Below are 14,909 nucleotides of genomic sequence, written 5' to 3'. Positions count from 1 at the left end.
CGCGTATTTGGATAAAAAGTTCCAAAAAACTGTTAAATGTTTTCAGTGCAAAGTTTGAAAAAATCCAAAAAAAATTAAGATTTTTTGTTTTATTATTCTTTTTTATTTGTGAAGTCATTTGTAGTCTTTTCAGCCTAATTACCTAAGTGGTTACGCTTTTGCATAGTTCTATCATCACAAAATGCACAAGAAAAGACTTGTTTTTGAAAAAAGAAACTTCAGTTTTTTAATCGTTGTAAATAGATACTTTTTCTATAAAAACTGTTTTTCAATGGGCCTATAATACTATGACTGATGAACATGCTTAAGTTCTGTTTTTTTTTCGTTCAGATCTTTTCATCAAACCACGCAGAAAAAAACGACATTAGTTTTAATAAATTGTTTTTTTTTGTGTTTTCTAAGACTATGGTCGGAATATTCTGTGCTCTTTGCACAGGAGCCGGCTATCCTTGTTTTCTATTGTTTCTTAAAACAAAAATCTTACGAAACAATCGAACTTAAAAACTTTTTTTAAGTAACAAGTTTTTATACCTCAGCGCCATCTGCCACGTTAATATCTGTCACGAGATCGAACTGAAATTAGATGTCTCGATTACAAAAGCGGTAAAAATCTGTGTCGGCTTCGCCTCGACTAGATCTCCACGCTGACTTCGAGTCAAACTTGAAATTGAAGAAATATTATATTTTGAAGATAGTTTACTGAAGAGCAAGCGAAACGCTAACTAAACGACATGCTTGTCTGAATGTAATTTAACTGCTTGCAGTTTTTGCTGGTAAATTTGTCATACAACATGAAAATTCATTCGGAATCTCGTTCCCGTGCAATGGCGAAAAAAATCAAGACGATTGTTTTAAAGTCTGTCCTTGTTTTTTGCTGCCTAAATTTGTTTCGATCGTTTGTATTTTTGTTAAATTTGTTCTTACCTTGAATATTTTGTTCAATTCCGATGAGCATAAATTTGATGACGTAGTTTTCGATACGTTGCAGGCGAACCCAATTTTAAACAGTTCCTGCACACCGCTAGAAGGCTGCATAAGCACAGCACCATAAAAAACTAACAGTAACCACAGCTTCGTATAATAAGAAGCCCAAAATATTCCAATGAGTCGACGAAATAAAAATTTAACAGTTCCCGAGCTGCATAAAACGTGAATTGGATATGTCATAATTGTGTCTGATAGAAGAATTGAGTGTCGGCTTAAGTTTACTGGTCACTTTTTGGTCATAATCGGCCATTGTATTTAGTTCCCATCATTCAAGTTTGCATGAAACATCAATCTTCAAAGTAGGTTATGAATATTGGTCGTGTTTTCTAACAAAAAATTGAGGTAACTCCAGCTTAATAATTCAATAATAAGCACTTCCTACTATTTGAATTCGAGTCTGCAGGGCTAAGAGGAAATGGCGATAATTCTTTCAAGTTGCCGTCTTAGCTTCAATGGCATTTCTTTTTCTGGAGTGCACTTGATTGATTTTGAAGACGACATTTATGGTATAAGAACTAGAATCAATTTCAATGTCTCTTCTTGATTTGTAGTCCGCATATAGTTTTCTCGGCACCAAATTTGAATTTTTTGATGTTTTTTGGTAGATTGTTTGGCTGAAAAGCAAACAAACAGCGTGGTTTTTAAGCTGCTATACGGCTGTGTTTCGCTCTATGAAGTATGGTAATAAAGAAGACATAGAATGCAATGGCAATCAGCAGAGCTCAGCAGGTCGGCGAAATAATGCAGTAAAATCGGAAGGAGAAAAGTTTTTTTGTTCAATAAATAATTAGGATAAATCGTAAAAACGGTAATCATTAAAAAGATTCGAGCCATAAATGAAAAGAGAAATAATACTGCGCCTACTATAGTAGTAGTTCAATTTGAGCCAGCTTATAGCCAAGGAAAAAGAGCAAATAGGCCCAAAGGCCAGAAATAGTACCAGCTATGTGCACTGGTCCAACAAACTAATCCGGTCAAGTCCGACCAATCACAGAATGAAGAAAGGTATTAACCAAATTATTTTCAGTTTTGCGCTCTCTCTTCCCATTTTCTTCTGATATGTCATCTTTTTGAGTGTAAATGGACACTTTTGCTTCTGAAACAAAAATGAGAAGTGACAAGGCTATTTGTAATACATAAATCACAGTCGCTTAGCTCCCCTTATTTTCAGCATATCTCTTTGACGTGAAGTGTCAAAATAGAACAAAATTGATTCATGAACTTAAAATGAACATTTGAAAAAACATCCCAAAAACTTTTAAAATCTCTAAAGAAAAAAAAACATTTAAAAATAGTGAAGCGGTAAAAGAATACGGCGAAAAGTTTAAAACGGGTAGAAGTTGTGAGTTGTTTTGATCCGACTGTTTGTTTCACTCCGGGCTTTTTTATAACTTCTGGAGTCATTGGTAATTTGTTTGAAAAAGTAAGCTTTTCTCTTTCGTAAATAGAAAATTAAATATATAACCGGTGCTATTATAGACGGTTGCATGAAATGAAGCGATGATGCATGGCGCTAAAAGTTCAATCCCCCTCAGAACCGCCGCCGCCGCCTCCGATTTTCAACTGGGAAGTTGATCAGCGACTCAAATTAATTTCACCCTTGATTAGCGACAATAAAAAACTTTACGGCTACCTTTGAAAATCGGTAGATCTGAGTCGGCATGTTATCCTTAAAAGCCATATAGGGTTTGTTTGTTAACCAAATCAGTGTCATAAAGTCTTCAGGTTGACCCAAATTAATGCTACGGTAACTTAAGCTTTGAAGCTAAAAACAAAACCACCGTTATGTAAACTCAAAATTTTCGGTCCCAAATGATGCTTAAGTCAAATTTTATACGTTTATTTTGAGCCATTAATTTCATGATTGGGTGAATATGAATATGCTTTCGTTGAAGTTTATGAAAGTTCTTCAAGGTCTATGGATGATACTGCAAATTATTTCCAAATTTTAGAATTGTGATTTTGTAAGCACTATTTATGTTAGCATCAAAATAAAATTTCACATTTTGAAGCAGAGCAAATCGATTAAAAAACCAATCTGAAGTCATTTTGGTCATATAATCTTTCGAATGATTATAAAAAGATGCTTGTGTACCAGGGCGAAGCCTTGAATGTTCCAATTGCACTACTAGGGCATTTTTTTTTAAATGGTTGAAAAATGCTCAAGATGTAACTTTCTTGTTTTGTGTTTTCGTTTTTTATTCATTTTTTTCATATCTTTGCATTTGGACTCCGGTCAACAATATTTTTCAGATGCTATAAAAATTTCCGGTAAAAACGCTCAAGTAACAACACTAAAAGTGATCACCCCAGACACATACTCTGTCACTTTCTTCGAAAGTCGGTACAGCCAACTATTCCAACGTCAATTGCAACATTTGACTGAATGCTCAGTTTCTCCAGTGATACTGAAATGAATTGGGTATTTGGTGTTCGGCGTGAAAGCTCCACCTCCCAACCAAAAAACAATGATTTCGAACCCCTGTCGAACCAAACAGTGTCCATTTGTACTATTTTGAGATGTCAATTTTTGGCTGAGGGTCTCTAAAATGCTTCTAAAAGCTCCTTTGGCGCAAATATATACTATTTTTGAGAGGGAAGCGGGCGCCAAAAAAACGCTATTTTTTGGTCAAAATTGTCCAAAAAGGGCATAAAAACGCCTTTTTTGGCCTCTTTTTTAAAAAAAGTTGCCTGCTCTGGCGGAGCAGAAAATTTGGCCAGAACGGGGTCTTTTTAGTGCATAAGGAGAGCTCGGAAAACCAATTCAGCCATTCTAAAAAATGTCGACAAATTTTTCGATTTTTTTTAAAGGCCCCCTCCCCCGCTCTCGAGAAAATCCTAGATCCACTCCTGCTTCTGGGTTTTTTATTTGGAAAAGCAGTTTGTGAAGAGATATATTGGGTATTGATTGGACGGTTGACACGCACTATTGAAAGCGCAGAGATATGGCAGAAACGTTTCAAACCTCAAATCATTTTTCGGGCATCTGTTTTGCCTACAGATATCTAATGTTTGAGATTTTTACTTCGCCGAATTGATGGTTATCTATAAACCAATTTTTTACACTCTTGGTGACGATAACGTAGGCATTTCTGATTGCCAATTTTTTCTATGCGTTTTCAGTAAGACCATAGATAGTAAGGATCACTCAATATAGTTCCTGATTACCACATCAAACTGATTTTTTAATAGGGCTCATTAAATACAAACAGCTGTTGAAAAAAATTTCGAGAATATTCATCACATTTTCCGCAACTGCTTGTTTACCTCAACTTTTTTAGCTCAATTATTCTTGTTTCTCTTCTTTCTTACACCAGTACCTTTTTGTCTGGCGTTTGATTTCTTCTAAGACTTTACCCTATTTTTGTAAATGTGATATTGTCGTCTTCGCTTTTTTTTTCTAATCAAACACTCAATAACACTTCTTTTCGAATACGACTGCCTCGGTATACAAAAGGGACATGTCTTAAAGGGTCTCGATATGAAACGTTTACCCCAAACAATGATTTGTGTATGAAAAAAGAGGGATATTGGCAAAATAAATCTTATGCTGAGCAAAATTTCCTATGGGGATAAAACGCATTGGAGTGATAAATGAATGAAAAGGAAGCTTTTTATTAGATAGGGGTAAAAGTATCTCATTTAGGTCACACAGAGAAACGAAAAAGATAAATAAGTCTACTCTTTCTGTATTTTTGAATAATTCTTGTGAACTTAAAAAAAAGTTCTTTACATGTCATAGAATTTAATGTGATGCTTTCTCACATTGAGATTATTCAATGGTGAAAAATTGAAACAAGGTCTGAAGATTTTTCATCATTTTTTTGCCCAGTACCAACGTATTTTACTAACAATCTAGGTGTATGATTCATAGAAAGGAAGATTTTGATCCCGCAAATGACAATCAGAAAAAATTTTTTAGAGTGACAATTCTCTCTCTCACACACACGAGAGAGAGAGAGAGGGGGGGGGGGGAGAGATAGAGAGAAAGAGAGAGAGAGAGAGAGAGAGATAGAGAGAGAGATAGAGAGAGAGAGAGAGGAGAGAGAGAGAGGAGAGAGAGAGAGAGAGAGAGGAGAGAGAAATGAATTGATACCTTCTCGTTTAAATAATTTCAAGTCCTTGCTGGGATACTGAAAATTGGAGAGATTAACCAAAACTAAAACTTCATCAATCTGATAGCGGAAAATTTTTTTCTATTGATGTCAAAGTTATGCTAAAATAAATCGAAACAGGATAGTAAATGATGTATTTGTTCTGACCATTGTCGAAAAAAAGAAGAAACAAAAGAACAGGTTAAAATCCCGTTAGGGATTATATGTTTTATCATATCAAAACATTTTCTGGTGTATTTGAGAAGCTCTTGCAATCTAGAAAAAAAAAAGATTTCGGTATTTTTGATTTTCAGATCAATTTGCGGCAGGTCTGAAAAAAATTTTGGACAATCTACTTTAACTTTGCATTGAATATTTTTGTTTTAGAAATTATGACTTTGCTTAGAAAGAAAAATTTGATATGATGTACAAACACAGCGAAAATCTTTAATCCAAGGTAAAGTTTATTTGTACAATGCAGATAAAGTCAAGGCAAATAGCATTTTTAACGTAGTTTAGGATATCGTTTAACAACAAAACATAATTGCTTTGTAGAAACTTTGTATTCGGCTATGAAATTTTTGAATTTTCGTCTAAAGTTGAACAAGTAAAGCGAGCAAGCAGGCTTCTTATATAAGGAAGGATATTCATAGGTTAGTAGTAAAAAAGCTATAAATTTTTTATTCAAGCCCTAAAAACTTTACTGAATTAAGTTTTGAAAATATTGATGGCGGCATCTTAGGAATAAAACTAAATGAACACTTTTAAAATATTTTTCATTCATTGTTTTGTGTTATAAGTCATTTTCTCCATTAAAAAACCCGTTTTCTATGATGTCTATTTTGCCACGAATGTCGAAAAATCTAGTTTTTTTGTTCAGATTTTTCATCACATTACGCACAAAAAGATTGAAATTGATTTTAATTTTTTTTGTAGTTTTTTAAGAATATGGTCGGAAAGTTCTGTGCTACTTGCACAGCAACCGGCTTTTCATGTTTTCTTTTGTGTCCATTAATTTATTTTACGAGAATCAATTTATTTACTTTAGAATGAGTTTTTTGTAATTGTTTTTTTGGTTTCACGGAAGAATTCCGCTAGTATGAACGTCAAAAATGAGATGTTTTGATGATGATTGTGTACACAAGCAAACTCTGAGTTAAATGCCAATTTTATTTTTGCAACTTATTTGCATTAATTAAAATTCAGCAGAATTTCTAGGTTTAAGTATTTTTTTTCCTGCTTAATTTTTTCTCTTATGAGAATTTTAATAGTTATTCTACATTCACGATGCTGATAGCTGGTGTCAGACGCAAAAAGAAGAAATAGTTTTTTTTTATTGGGAATGTAAGTTCCATAAAAAAAATTGTAATTTTCAAGTTGTGCGAGCAAAAAATACTATAGAATCCAGTAAAATATGAAAAAACAGAACTCCATCCTCCTCGCAATACGTTATTTAATTGTGGTAAATTGCAGTTTTTAGAAATTTGATTTGAGTGTTTTTTTTCTATGATCAAAACAAAAAATTTGTGAGAACTTTCTCTACCCCAAAAAGATTGAGCTTTTGGCTGCTTCTGTTTTTTGTTAAAAGTTTTGTCAGCTCTCGGGTTGAAGTTGCTTTGCAATTTACAAATGCATCCTTCTTATTGCATTGCTTTGACACGTTTCAGGGGTGTATCAATCCAAAAAAAAACTTGGATAACTCAGTTTTAAATATGGTCAAATTGTTTGCTTTAGTCATTACAAAAACTTTCACGTTAAGTAAGGGAACCGTCGATATGACACCAAAACAAAGCTAGTTTTTAAACATTGATGTTACATTCATAAAAAAACATGAAATATAGAAAAATTAAGCAAATCAACGGAAAAACAATTTTTAAAATTAAATTAATATGTATATTAAAATTTAGCTGATTATGATTAAAGTTTAAACTTATATTGGTAAAATTCACATTGTTGAAATAGCTGAAATTTAATTTTGGCTGATATTCCTAATAGCCTACGAAGAATCAAACGTTTTACAAACCAATTTCAATTTCAGTTTTTTTTGAATTTTTTCGTTAGCACAAACTAATAACTTATAAAAATTAATTGCAATCTTGAATGCAATTTGGTTCGTGAAAGGTGTGTTACTTCATGGGTGACCCAGGTTTGTTTGGTGCTTGTATTCGTAATTTTTCTGTGTTACTTCTACTTCAAAAATAGCTGATGGTCTTTGTTAACATTCAAAACAAGGTAAAAATTTTTTGAGTTTTTGATTGTGTTAGAAGTGAACGTTTTTTGCATTGTTTTAATTGTGATTTTTAAATGTGTTTAATTTTTGCATTGTTTTTAATGTGAGCAAAGACCAGCAACTACTTTTGAGATAAAACAATCCTGGTCAATGTTATAACATCTTTTGACATCTGGTATAGTAGAATAGAAGAAAAAAAGTAACTGAATAACTGAACAAAACAGAAGGAGCCGATTGCTGTGCAAGTAGCATAAACACTTCCGATCATAATGACCTGGAAAAAAAAACAGTTTTTTTTGCACATTGTAATGACATAATTTGAAAAAACAAAAACTTTTTGATAGAAATGTTAAGATTCAGAGTTAGAGCAAGTAGGACTAGGGGATAGAGGTTTGAGAGTTATCTGAGGTTTCAACTGAGGAGAGAGAAGAGATACTGATTGTTGAAGAATGAATTGAGATTGTGTTTATAAAATGACACGACAAACTGAGCATCAAATAGTACCAGTTAATTAATTACCAGTTAATTAATTAGTTTATCAAATACCAGCAGACCAGTTGACCTTGTCTGAGTGCATTGAGTTTTATACCAGTTGACCTTTAATTAGGTTTCTATTGCTCAAGTCTGACCTTGAGTTTGGTCTGGTATTTCACTAGTCTGGCATTGAGCTCGTCTGTCCTCAACACCCCCACTCAGGCTGAATTGGCTTTGTCCAATGTCAGGCTGCAACCCATCAGCGTTCGACGATGTTGATCCACCTTTGCCTTGCTCAGGGATTTCGTCAACAAGTCAGCCTCCATGTTTTCGGTTGGACAGTACTCGAGCGCAAATGTTCCATCCTCGACCCGCTCTCGGACAAAGTGATACTTGACATCAATGTGCTTTGTACGCTTCTGCATTACGGGATTTTTGCACATCTTGATGCAGCTCTGGTTGTCCTCGTTGATCACAGTTGGACCATCACACGTCATATCCATCTCATTGAGTAGGGATCGTAAGTAGAGGCCTTCCTGAACAGCCGCTGCCATTGCTTGATACTCAGCTTCGCTGGTAGATATTGCTGCAGTAGGTTGCTTCTTGGTACTCCAGCTGATTGCTGCTCCTGACCGCTGCACATGAAAACTGTAGCCTGTTGTTGACCTTCTGTCATCAACGTCACCAGCCCAGTCAGCATCTGCTGAACCATAAAGGTTGAACCCATCAGGATCTTTGATGTAGCACAGCTCCAGATCTTTGGTTCCTTTCAGGTATCGCAGTACTCTCTTAGCAGCCACCCAGTGTGTTCTCCCAGGATTCTCCAGAAACCGTGAAAGTTGAGTCACAGTAGCTAGGATGTCTGGCCTCGTTTGCTTGGCTATGTACAATAACGAGCCCACTATGCCTCTGTAGTCCTCACGCTGTATTGCCACTGCTTCTTCTGAGCCCGCTCCAGGGCAGTCCTTCTTCGTCAACTGAGTGCTGATATCAGCTGGTGTCCCTACTGGTTTGCAGTCAGCCAACCCAAAGCGCTCCAAGCAGTCTTCAATGTAGCGAGACTGATTCACAGTGACAGAACCAGGTGCCCGTTTGACCTGCATTTTCAAAAACCAGGCTAATGGACCGCGGTCATCCATCTTGAATCGGTCAGTGAATCGGTCCCTCACCCTGTCAACTTCTGCTTGCAGTTTGCAGCCAATGATGATATCATCCACCCATACTAGAACATAGATCATAGCATCATCCATTCCCCTCATCGTGAACAAACAGAAGTCATTGGTGCTTCGAGTGAAACCAGTCTCCAGAAGAAACGTGCTCAGCGTCTGGTACCAGTCCCTTCCTGCCTGCTTCAGCCCATAGATACTGCGTTGTAGCAAACACACTTGGTTGTCCCCGCTGCTGAACCCCTCGGGCTGTTCCATATACACAGTTTCTGTTAACGGCGAGTTGAGGAAGGCTGACTTCACGTCCATCTGATGAAGTACAAGATCATCTTGCGCTCCCAAAGCCAGTAGTATTCTCTTTGTTTCTGGTTTACAGGTTGGCGCAAAGGTCTCATTGAAGTCCAGTCCTTCCACTTGCATAAAACCCTTCACCACGTATCTGGCTTTAAACCGCTCCACTTGTCCCATTGCATCTCTCTTCACAGCAAGCACCCAGCGTCCAGGAATGACCTTGCGAGAATTTGGTCTATCAACAAGTGTCCAGGTGCCCATTGCCTTCAGTGACTGCACCTCCAAAGCCATAGCTGCTAGCCACTGCTCCCTTTCTGGTCCAGATACTGCTTCCAAGTAGCTTCTTGGCTCTTGTGCTATCACTGAAGCATGAGTGTAAGCCAGTCCGTATCGGATGGGAGGGTTCCGCGTTCTAGTTGACCGCTGCTCTGGAATCTCTGTTGGCCTCTGCTCTGGAGGCTCTGTGGAAGGTGGTTCCAATTCTTCAGTCTCGACTGGGTCATCTTCCGTAACCCCCACTGAAGCTGCTGCTCCACTATCATTCGCTTTATTGGTAGACTCAGTGATGGCCTTCGTGCTAGTTTCCTCTACATCAATGCATCCCTCGATTGATAGACCCAGTGTTTGTGACTGCTCACTGTCTACCAGAAAGTCGTCTGGAATGATGTCTTCATTGAACGTCACGCTTCTTGCTCGTACCACTCGCTTTGTCTCCAGGTCCATCAGCAAGTAGGCTTTGCTCTCCTCGTCATAACCAATGAACTTGCTCTTCTTGCCTTTCGGATCCAGTTTCCGCCGGTTTCCTCTGTCCAGGTAGTACGCCAGGCATCCGAACACTCGCAGGTAGTTGACTTTCGATGGCTTCCCATAATGCATCTCCATTGATGAAATGCGATGCTCATTGCTGGATGTAGGACACAAGTTGCGAACCCTGACTGCCGTTGACATTGCTCGTACCCAGAACATCTTTGAGAGCTTTGCATCGGCCAGTAGACATCGAGTCATCTCAGTTATCACCCTGTTGTACCTCTCTGCCACGCCATTCTGTTGCGGAGTATTAGGTACTGTAAACTCCTGTTTCACCTGCATTTCTCTACAGAACATCCGAAAAGCATTCGACGAATACTCACCTCCGTTGTCAGTTCTCAAGCACTTCGGTGTTCCGTGCTCAGCTACAAAGTCTTTGAACTTCGAAAGAGTATCGCTCTTCTTAACCAGGTACTTGACCACTGCCAGACGGCTGAAGTCATCAATGAAGCTCACGGCATAGCGCGCTCCATGCATGCTCGCAACTTCAAATGGTCCCTGGATGTCGCTGAAGACCCGCTGCCCCACTGCAGTTGCCCTGTTCTCTGTCTTCTTTGGCATTGCTACTTCGTGCATCTTCGAAGCTGTGCACACTTCGCAGAACCCTAGCTCGCCGACATCAACAACTGATATTAGATCATGCTTGTTGAGATGCCCCAGCCTTCGGTGCCACAGCATTGCACTACTTGTCTCCATCTTCGCTTTCGTAGCTAGAGTCATCGCGTTCCTCTTGAACTTGCACTCCAGGAAGAAAAGCTTGCCGCGCTGCTTCACTGGTAGCCGTCGACCATCCGGTGCCACAAGATGAGAAGAGTCTGATGTAAAGCTGAAACTAGACCCTCTAGCTATTGCTGAGCTCACACTCATCAGATTCACGTTGTAGCTCGGCACAAACAGCACATTGTGGAAAGTGTAGCTCCTCGTCACATCTTGACAGTCTCGTATGTCCACTTCCACCGAGCCTATGCCCTCAATCTTTGATATTGTACCGTTCGGATTCTCAACTGTTGTCCCCTCATCCCATTTCTCAAAGCTTGAGAAGACAGCCTTGTCGCGCACTACATGATCGGTGCATCCCGTATCCACAATGAGATCATCTCCCTTCATTGAGGTTGTTGCACAACAACTGAAGAACCCTGTCTTTGCCTGCTTGCAGTCCCTTGCAAAGTGTCCTTGTTGTCCACACTTGAAGCACCCTTGCTTCCTTGAAGTTGGACCACTTGCTTCATTCGAGCCACTGCCTCGAGCACCAGATTGACCACTGTCACTTCTGGATCTGCAATCTCTTGCCAAATGACCCTTCTGACCGCACACAAAACAGCCACCACCCGACGCTCCTTTCTTCTTCCTCACAGCTTGCATAGCTATGTGTCCATTCCCAGTCTTCTCTCCACATCGAGCTCGTCTCGAGTCATCATAGTTCCTCAACCTCGTTCTCAGCTCTGTAAAAGTCTTGGCCGGCTGGAAGCTCTCCTGCACCACGAAATGCTCAAAGCTGTCAGGCAGTCCGTTGATCACGAGCGCATTGAAGAGTGTGTCCGTAATTGCTTCCCCAGCTTCACTCAGCCGCGTCATCAGCTCTTGACTTCGAACGAAGTAGTCATCGAGATCCTCCTCTGATCCTAGGCGCAGCTTCGCAAGCTGGCCTACTAGACTGACCACTGTAGGCCTCTCCACACTGCAAAACTTCTCTTGCAGCAGTCTCCAGGCCTTCGTCCCATCGCCATAGCCATCCGCAGCCACGCAGTCGTTCTTGATGTACATCAGTGTGGTGTTGTTCAGGACCAGAGCTAGATGTGACCACACTGTGTTTCGGTTGTCTTTCCTCTGCTGGATCAGCACAGCTCGCTCCTGCATCTTGGTGTTGTACGCCGTCATCTGGTCAGCATTCGGATTCTCAGGTAGCGTAGGTTCAGCTTCTGGTAGATCGTCATTGCCCATCACAGTCCTGAACAGGCCTTTGGTATGCATCAGTGCCACAAACTTCGTCGACCAAGCTGGAAAATCTTCAGACTTTCCACTGAATCCAGCCAGTTTCAAGTCCATCTCTGCTTTGCTAAAGGCTAGATAAAAGCTAAAAAAAACTCTGACAGAAATCAAATAATTATTAAATCAAAAAGTTTAGAAATCTGGGCCCATAACCTGTTAAGATTCAGAGTTAGAGCAAGTAGGACTAGGGGATAGAGGTTTGAGAGTTATCTGAGGTTTCAACTGAGGAGAGAGAAGAGATACTGATTGTTGAAGAATGAATTGAGATTGTGTTTATAAAATGACACGACAAACTGAGCATCAAATAGTACCAGTTAATTAATTACCAGTTAATTAATTAGTTTATCAAATACCAGCAGACCAGTTGACCTTGTCTGAGTGCATTGAGTTTTATACCAGTTGACCTTTAATTAGGTTTCTATTGCTCAAGTCTGACCTTGAGTTTGGTCTGGTATTTCACTAGTCTGGCATTGAGCTCGTCTGTCCTCAACAAGAAATGCCGATGAATATTTGTGGTAATAGCAAAACACTCTCAAAGACAAAGTTTCTCCTCTCTTTCATGTATTGTAAGAAAAGCTTTATTGGCAGATAGATTTCGAAAGCTAAAGTAGAATGTCAAAGTATAGAATAATGGCAGCATAGGTTTTAAAACGGGAAGTTGTCATGGGGTAGAACTGAAAATAATACAGAGTGGCATGGGGCAAAAAGGAAATAATATATTTAAAATGGAAAAGATCATATTTCATAATTATAATAAGAACAAAGCAATTGTAAGGAGAGCCTGCTAAAACCGTTTTTTGGTACATTTTTTACTGGAATAGAGTTAAAAAGTTTTCAGTTCATTTCAAAGCATCTAGCTGAAATTTTTATTTTAGAGAGAGCGTAAAAAATTGTAATGACTGGCGTTTTTTAAACGTTTTTTGAAAAATTTTGAAAAGTTTTAAGCTTTTTGGTCTCTGCCAAAACCCAAAATTACTATTTTTTTGTTATGCTCTGCGCTACATGAGTTTTTTCATTGAAAATGCCGTTTTTGATCCTTCCTGGAAAATCTCGACAATTAAATTGCGTTTTTCTTGGCGTTTTACACTGAAAAATATTATTTATCTGCGCCAAAAACGCTTTTACAATTTTTCAAGTCCTCCGCAATAAAATATTTCATTACTTTCTACTGGTAAAAAAGCACTATGGCTTGTCTTTTGTTTTCAATTACAATCGTAAAACAAATTTCACATCTTTTTATGGCCATTGATGCTTTTTATGGCAATATTGTTTTGCTCACTCAAACTTTTTTGTGCAAAGAGAATTAACTCAGTTTAATTTGATATTTTATGGGACCCCAATTGTTTTTAATCTTTGGGGCTTTGTATGGTAGCCTTTACAAAAAGCATCATCTGTGATCGCGGTCTTTTTTCAATTTGCAGCAATATACCAGAAATAAATTAATCAAGCCTACTGTGTTTGTAAAATTTTCCTTTTTCGATAAGAGATTCGCCGTTGCTTATACAAATTGAAATAAATTAACTACTGAGCATATTTGGTTCTCTTTAGACACCAATTTTTAGGGCAACCGTAATTATAATTGTTTTAGGTGCGATGTCAACTTTTTCTGCCAGGACGGAGAATAAAGCCCAAATCGAATATACTTTTTTCCACCTGAATCTAGATTCATCTGATTTTACGTCAAAATGTTTTCAAAACAGTTTAAAAAAGTCAAGGTCACGATTAGGTTTGAATTGTAATTCGCAGAACACAATCAGCCTTCTGAAATTTTGTCGTCACCAACCTCCCCAATCCAATACAATTCCCCCATTAGCGCTAGTGAAGATATTTTTTAGAAGATACTGCTCAAACTAAAACAAATATGGTATGTCACGTATTTTCATGGACTGCGTTTGAATAAAAAGTGAAAAAACATTCCCTGAAAAACAGTATGGATTCAAAACTAGATGAATGAGCCCAAAGTTTCTTTGATCTCAACATGCTTCTCCGGCCGGCGTTTTTCTTTGATCTAACTGATAAGAATCGATCATTTCTTAATTCACAGAACAACACAGCATCTAAATCTAGTTATCGTCTTTAATTCTAGGTAACTTTTCCTGGGCTAAAAGCTTGTTAGGTTGAATACCCTGCTGAGGATCTGGGTCTAATATGGTACCTTACCATCATTTAATCCTTTGAACCTTCAAGCTACCTGGAATACAGTCTCAAAAGGTGTATCTATATTAGTATCCAAAAAATGCTTCCAAATTTTCAATTCGATGAATATTTTTAAAGATAGTTAAAGAAAGCTGAAAAGCTCGTTGGACGACATAATGTTTTTATATTTTATTGTCAATTTATTTCAATTATGCTGCTCCTATGCTATCGATGAGAAAAAAATATATATTTGAAAGAAACAGCAACAGAATCAAAGTTGACCTTTTTAATGAGACAGATATAAGTGATATAAGTTATCGCATTGTCATTTTTTGCAGAAAATTAATGATCCGGCATCAGATAATTTTCTAAACTAAATAAATTTGGCGTAAATTCAAATAATTTTTAGGTGAAACCCTTACAGACACAGGAGCAACTGATTACTGCGCAAGTACCAGAATCTGTTCCAATTATATGAAAATTGGGAGAAGTCGCAGCAAAAGCAGTCAAATAATTAAAAAGACGGTTGAATTGTTAAAATTACTCATCGCAACCACGTTACCATATATGTGAGGTTTGAAAACGATTTCAAGAGGTGTGGTTCAATATTTGTTTGTAAGAATGTCTTATGCTGAGATGGGTCCTGATGGCTATCTCCTTGAGTAGATTCAAATAAAGTACATCGTCTGTTCGTCACGCTATCTTTTTTCATCGGATAGTTTCGTGCTTGTCCTT

The 14,909-nt window shown here is 37.9% G+C and overlaps 2 protein-coding genes across 6 annotated transcripts in view; both read right to left on the bottom strand.

The window, feature by feature from the left end:
* The window catches only part of LOC134839588 (rab-like protein 6), a 323,021-nt gene that overhangs the window by 231,483 nt on the left and 76,629 nt on the right, over positions 1–14,909 (bottom strand). The gene's annotated exons all lie outside the window — the stretch shown is intronic.
* LOC134839574 (glutamate receptor ionotropic, NMDA 3A-like) overlaps positions 1–14,909 on the bottom strand; it is a 106,054-nt gene that overhangs the window by 68,264 nt on the left and 22,881 nt on the right. For all 5 annotated transcript variants that reach the window (XM_063855167.1, XM_063855169.1, XM_063855166.1 and 2 more), the window contains exon 2: positions 925–2,083. In XM_063855167.1, coding sequence (XP_063711237.1) covers positions 925–1,167 — 243 coding nt within the window. In that variant the 5' untranslated portion in view covers positions 1,168–2,083. The remainder of the gene's footprint in view (positions 1–924; positions 2,084–14,909) is intronic.

The sequence above is a fragment of the Symsagittifera roscoffensis genome, chromosome 2, assembly GCF_963678635.1.
Source record: "Symsagittifera roscoffensis chromosome 2, txSymRosc1.1, whole genome shotgun sequence".
NCBI classification, from domain to species: Eukaryota; Metazoa; Xenacoelomorpha; order Acoela; family Convolutidae; genus Symsagittifera; species Symsagittifera roscoffensis.
This window is presented reverse-complemented; position numbering and strand designations above follow the sequence as displayed.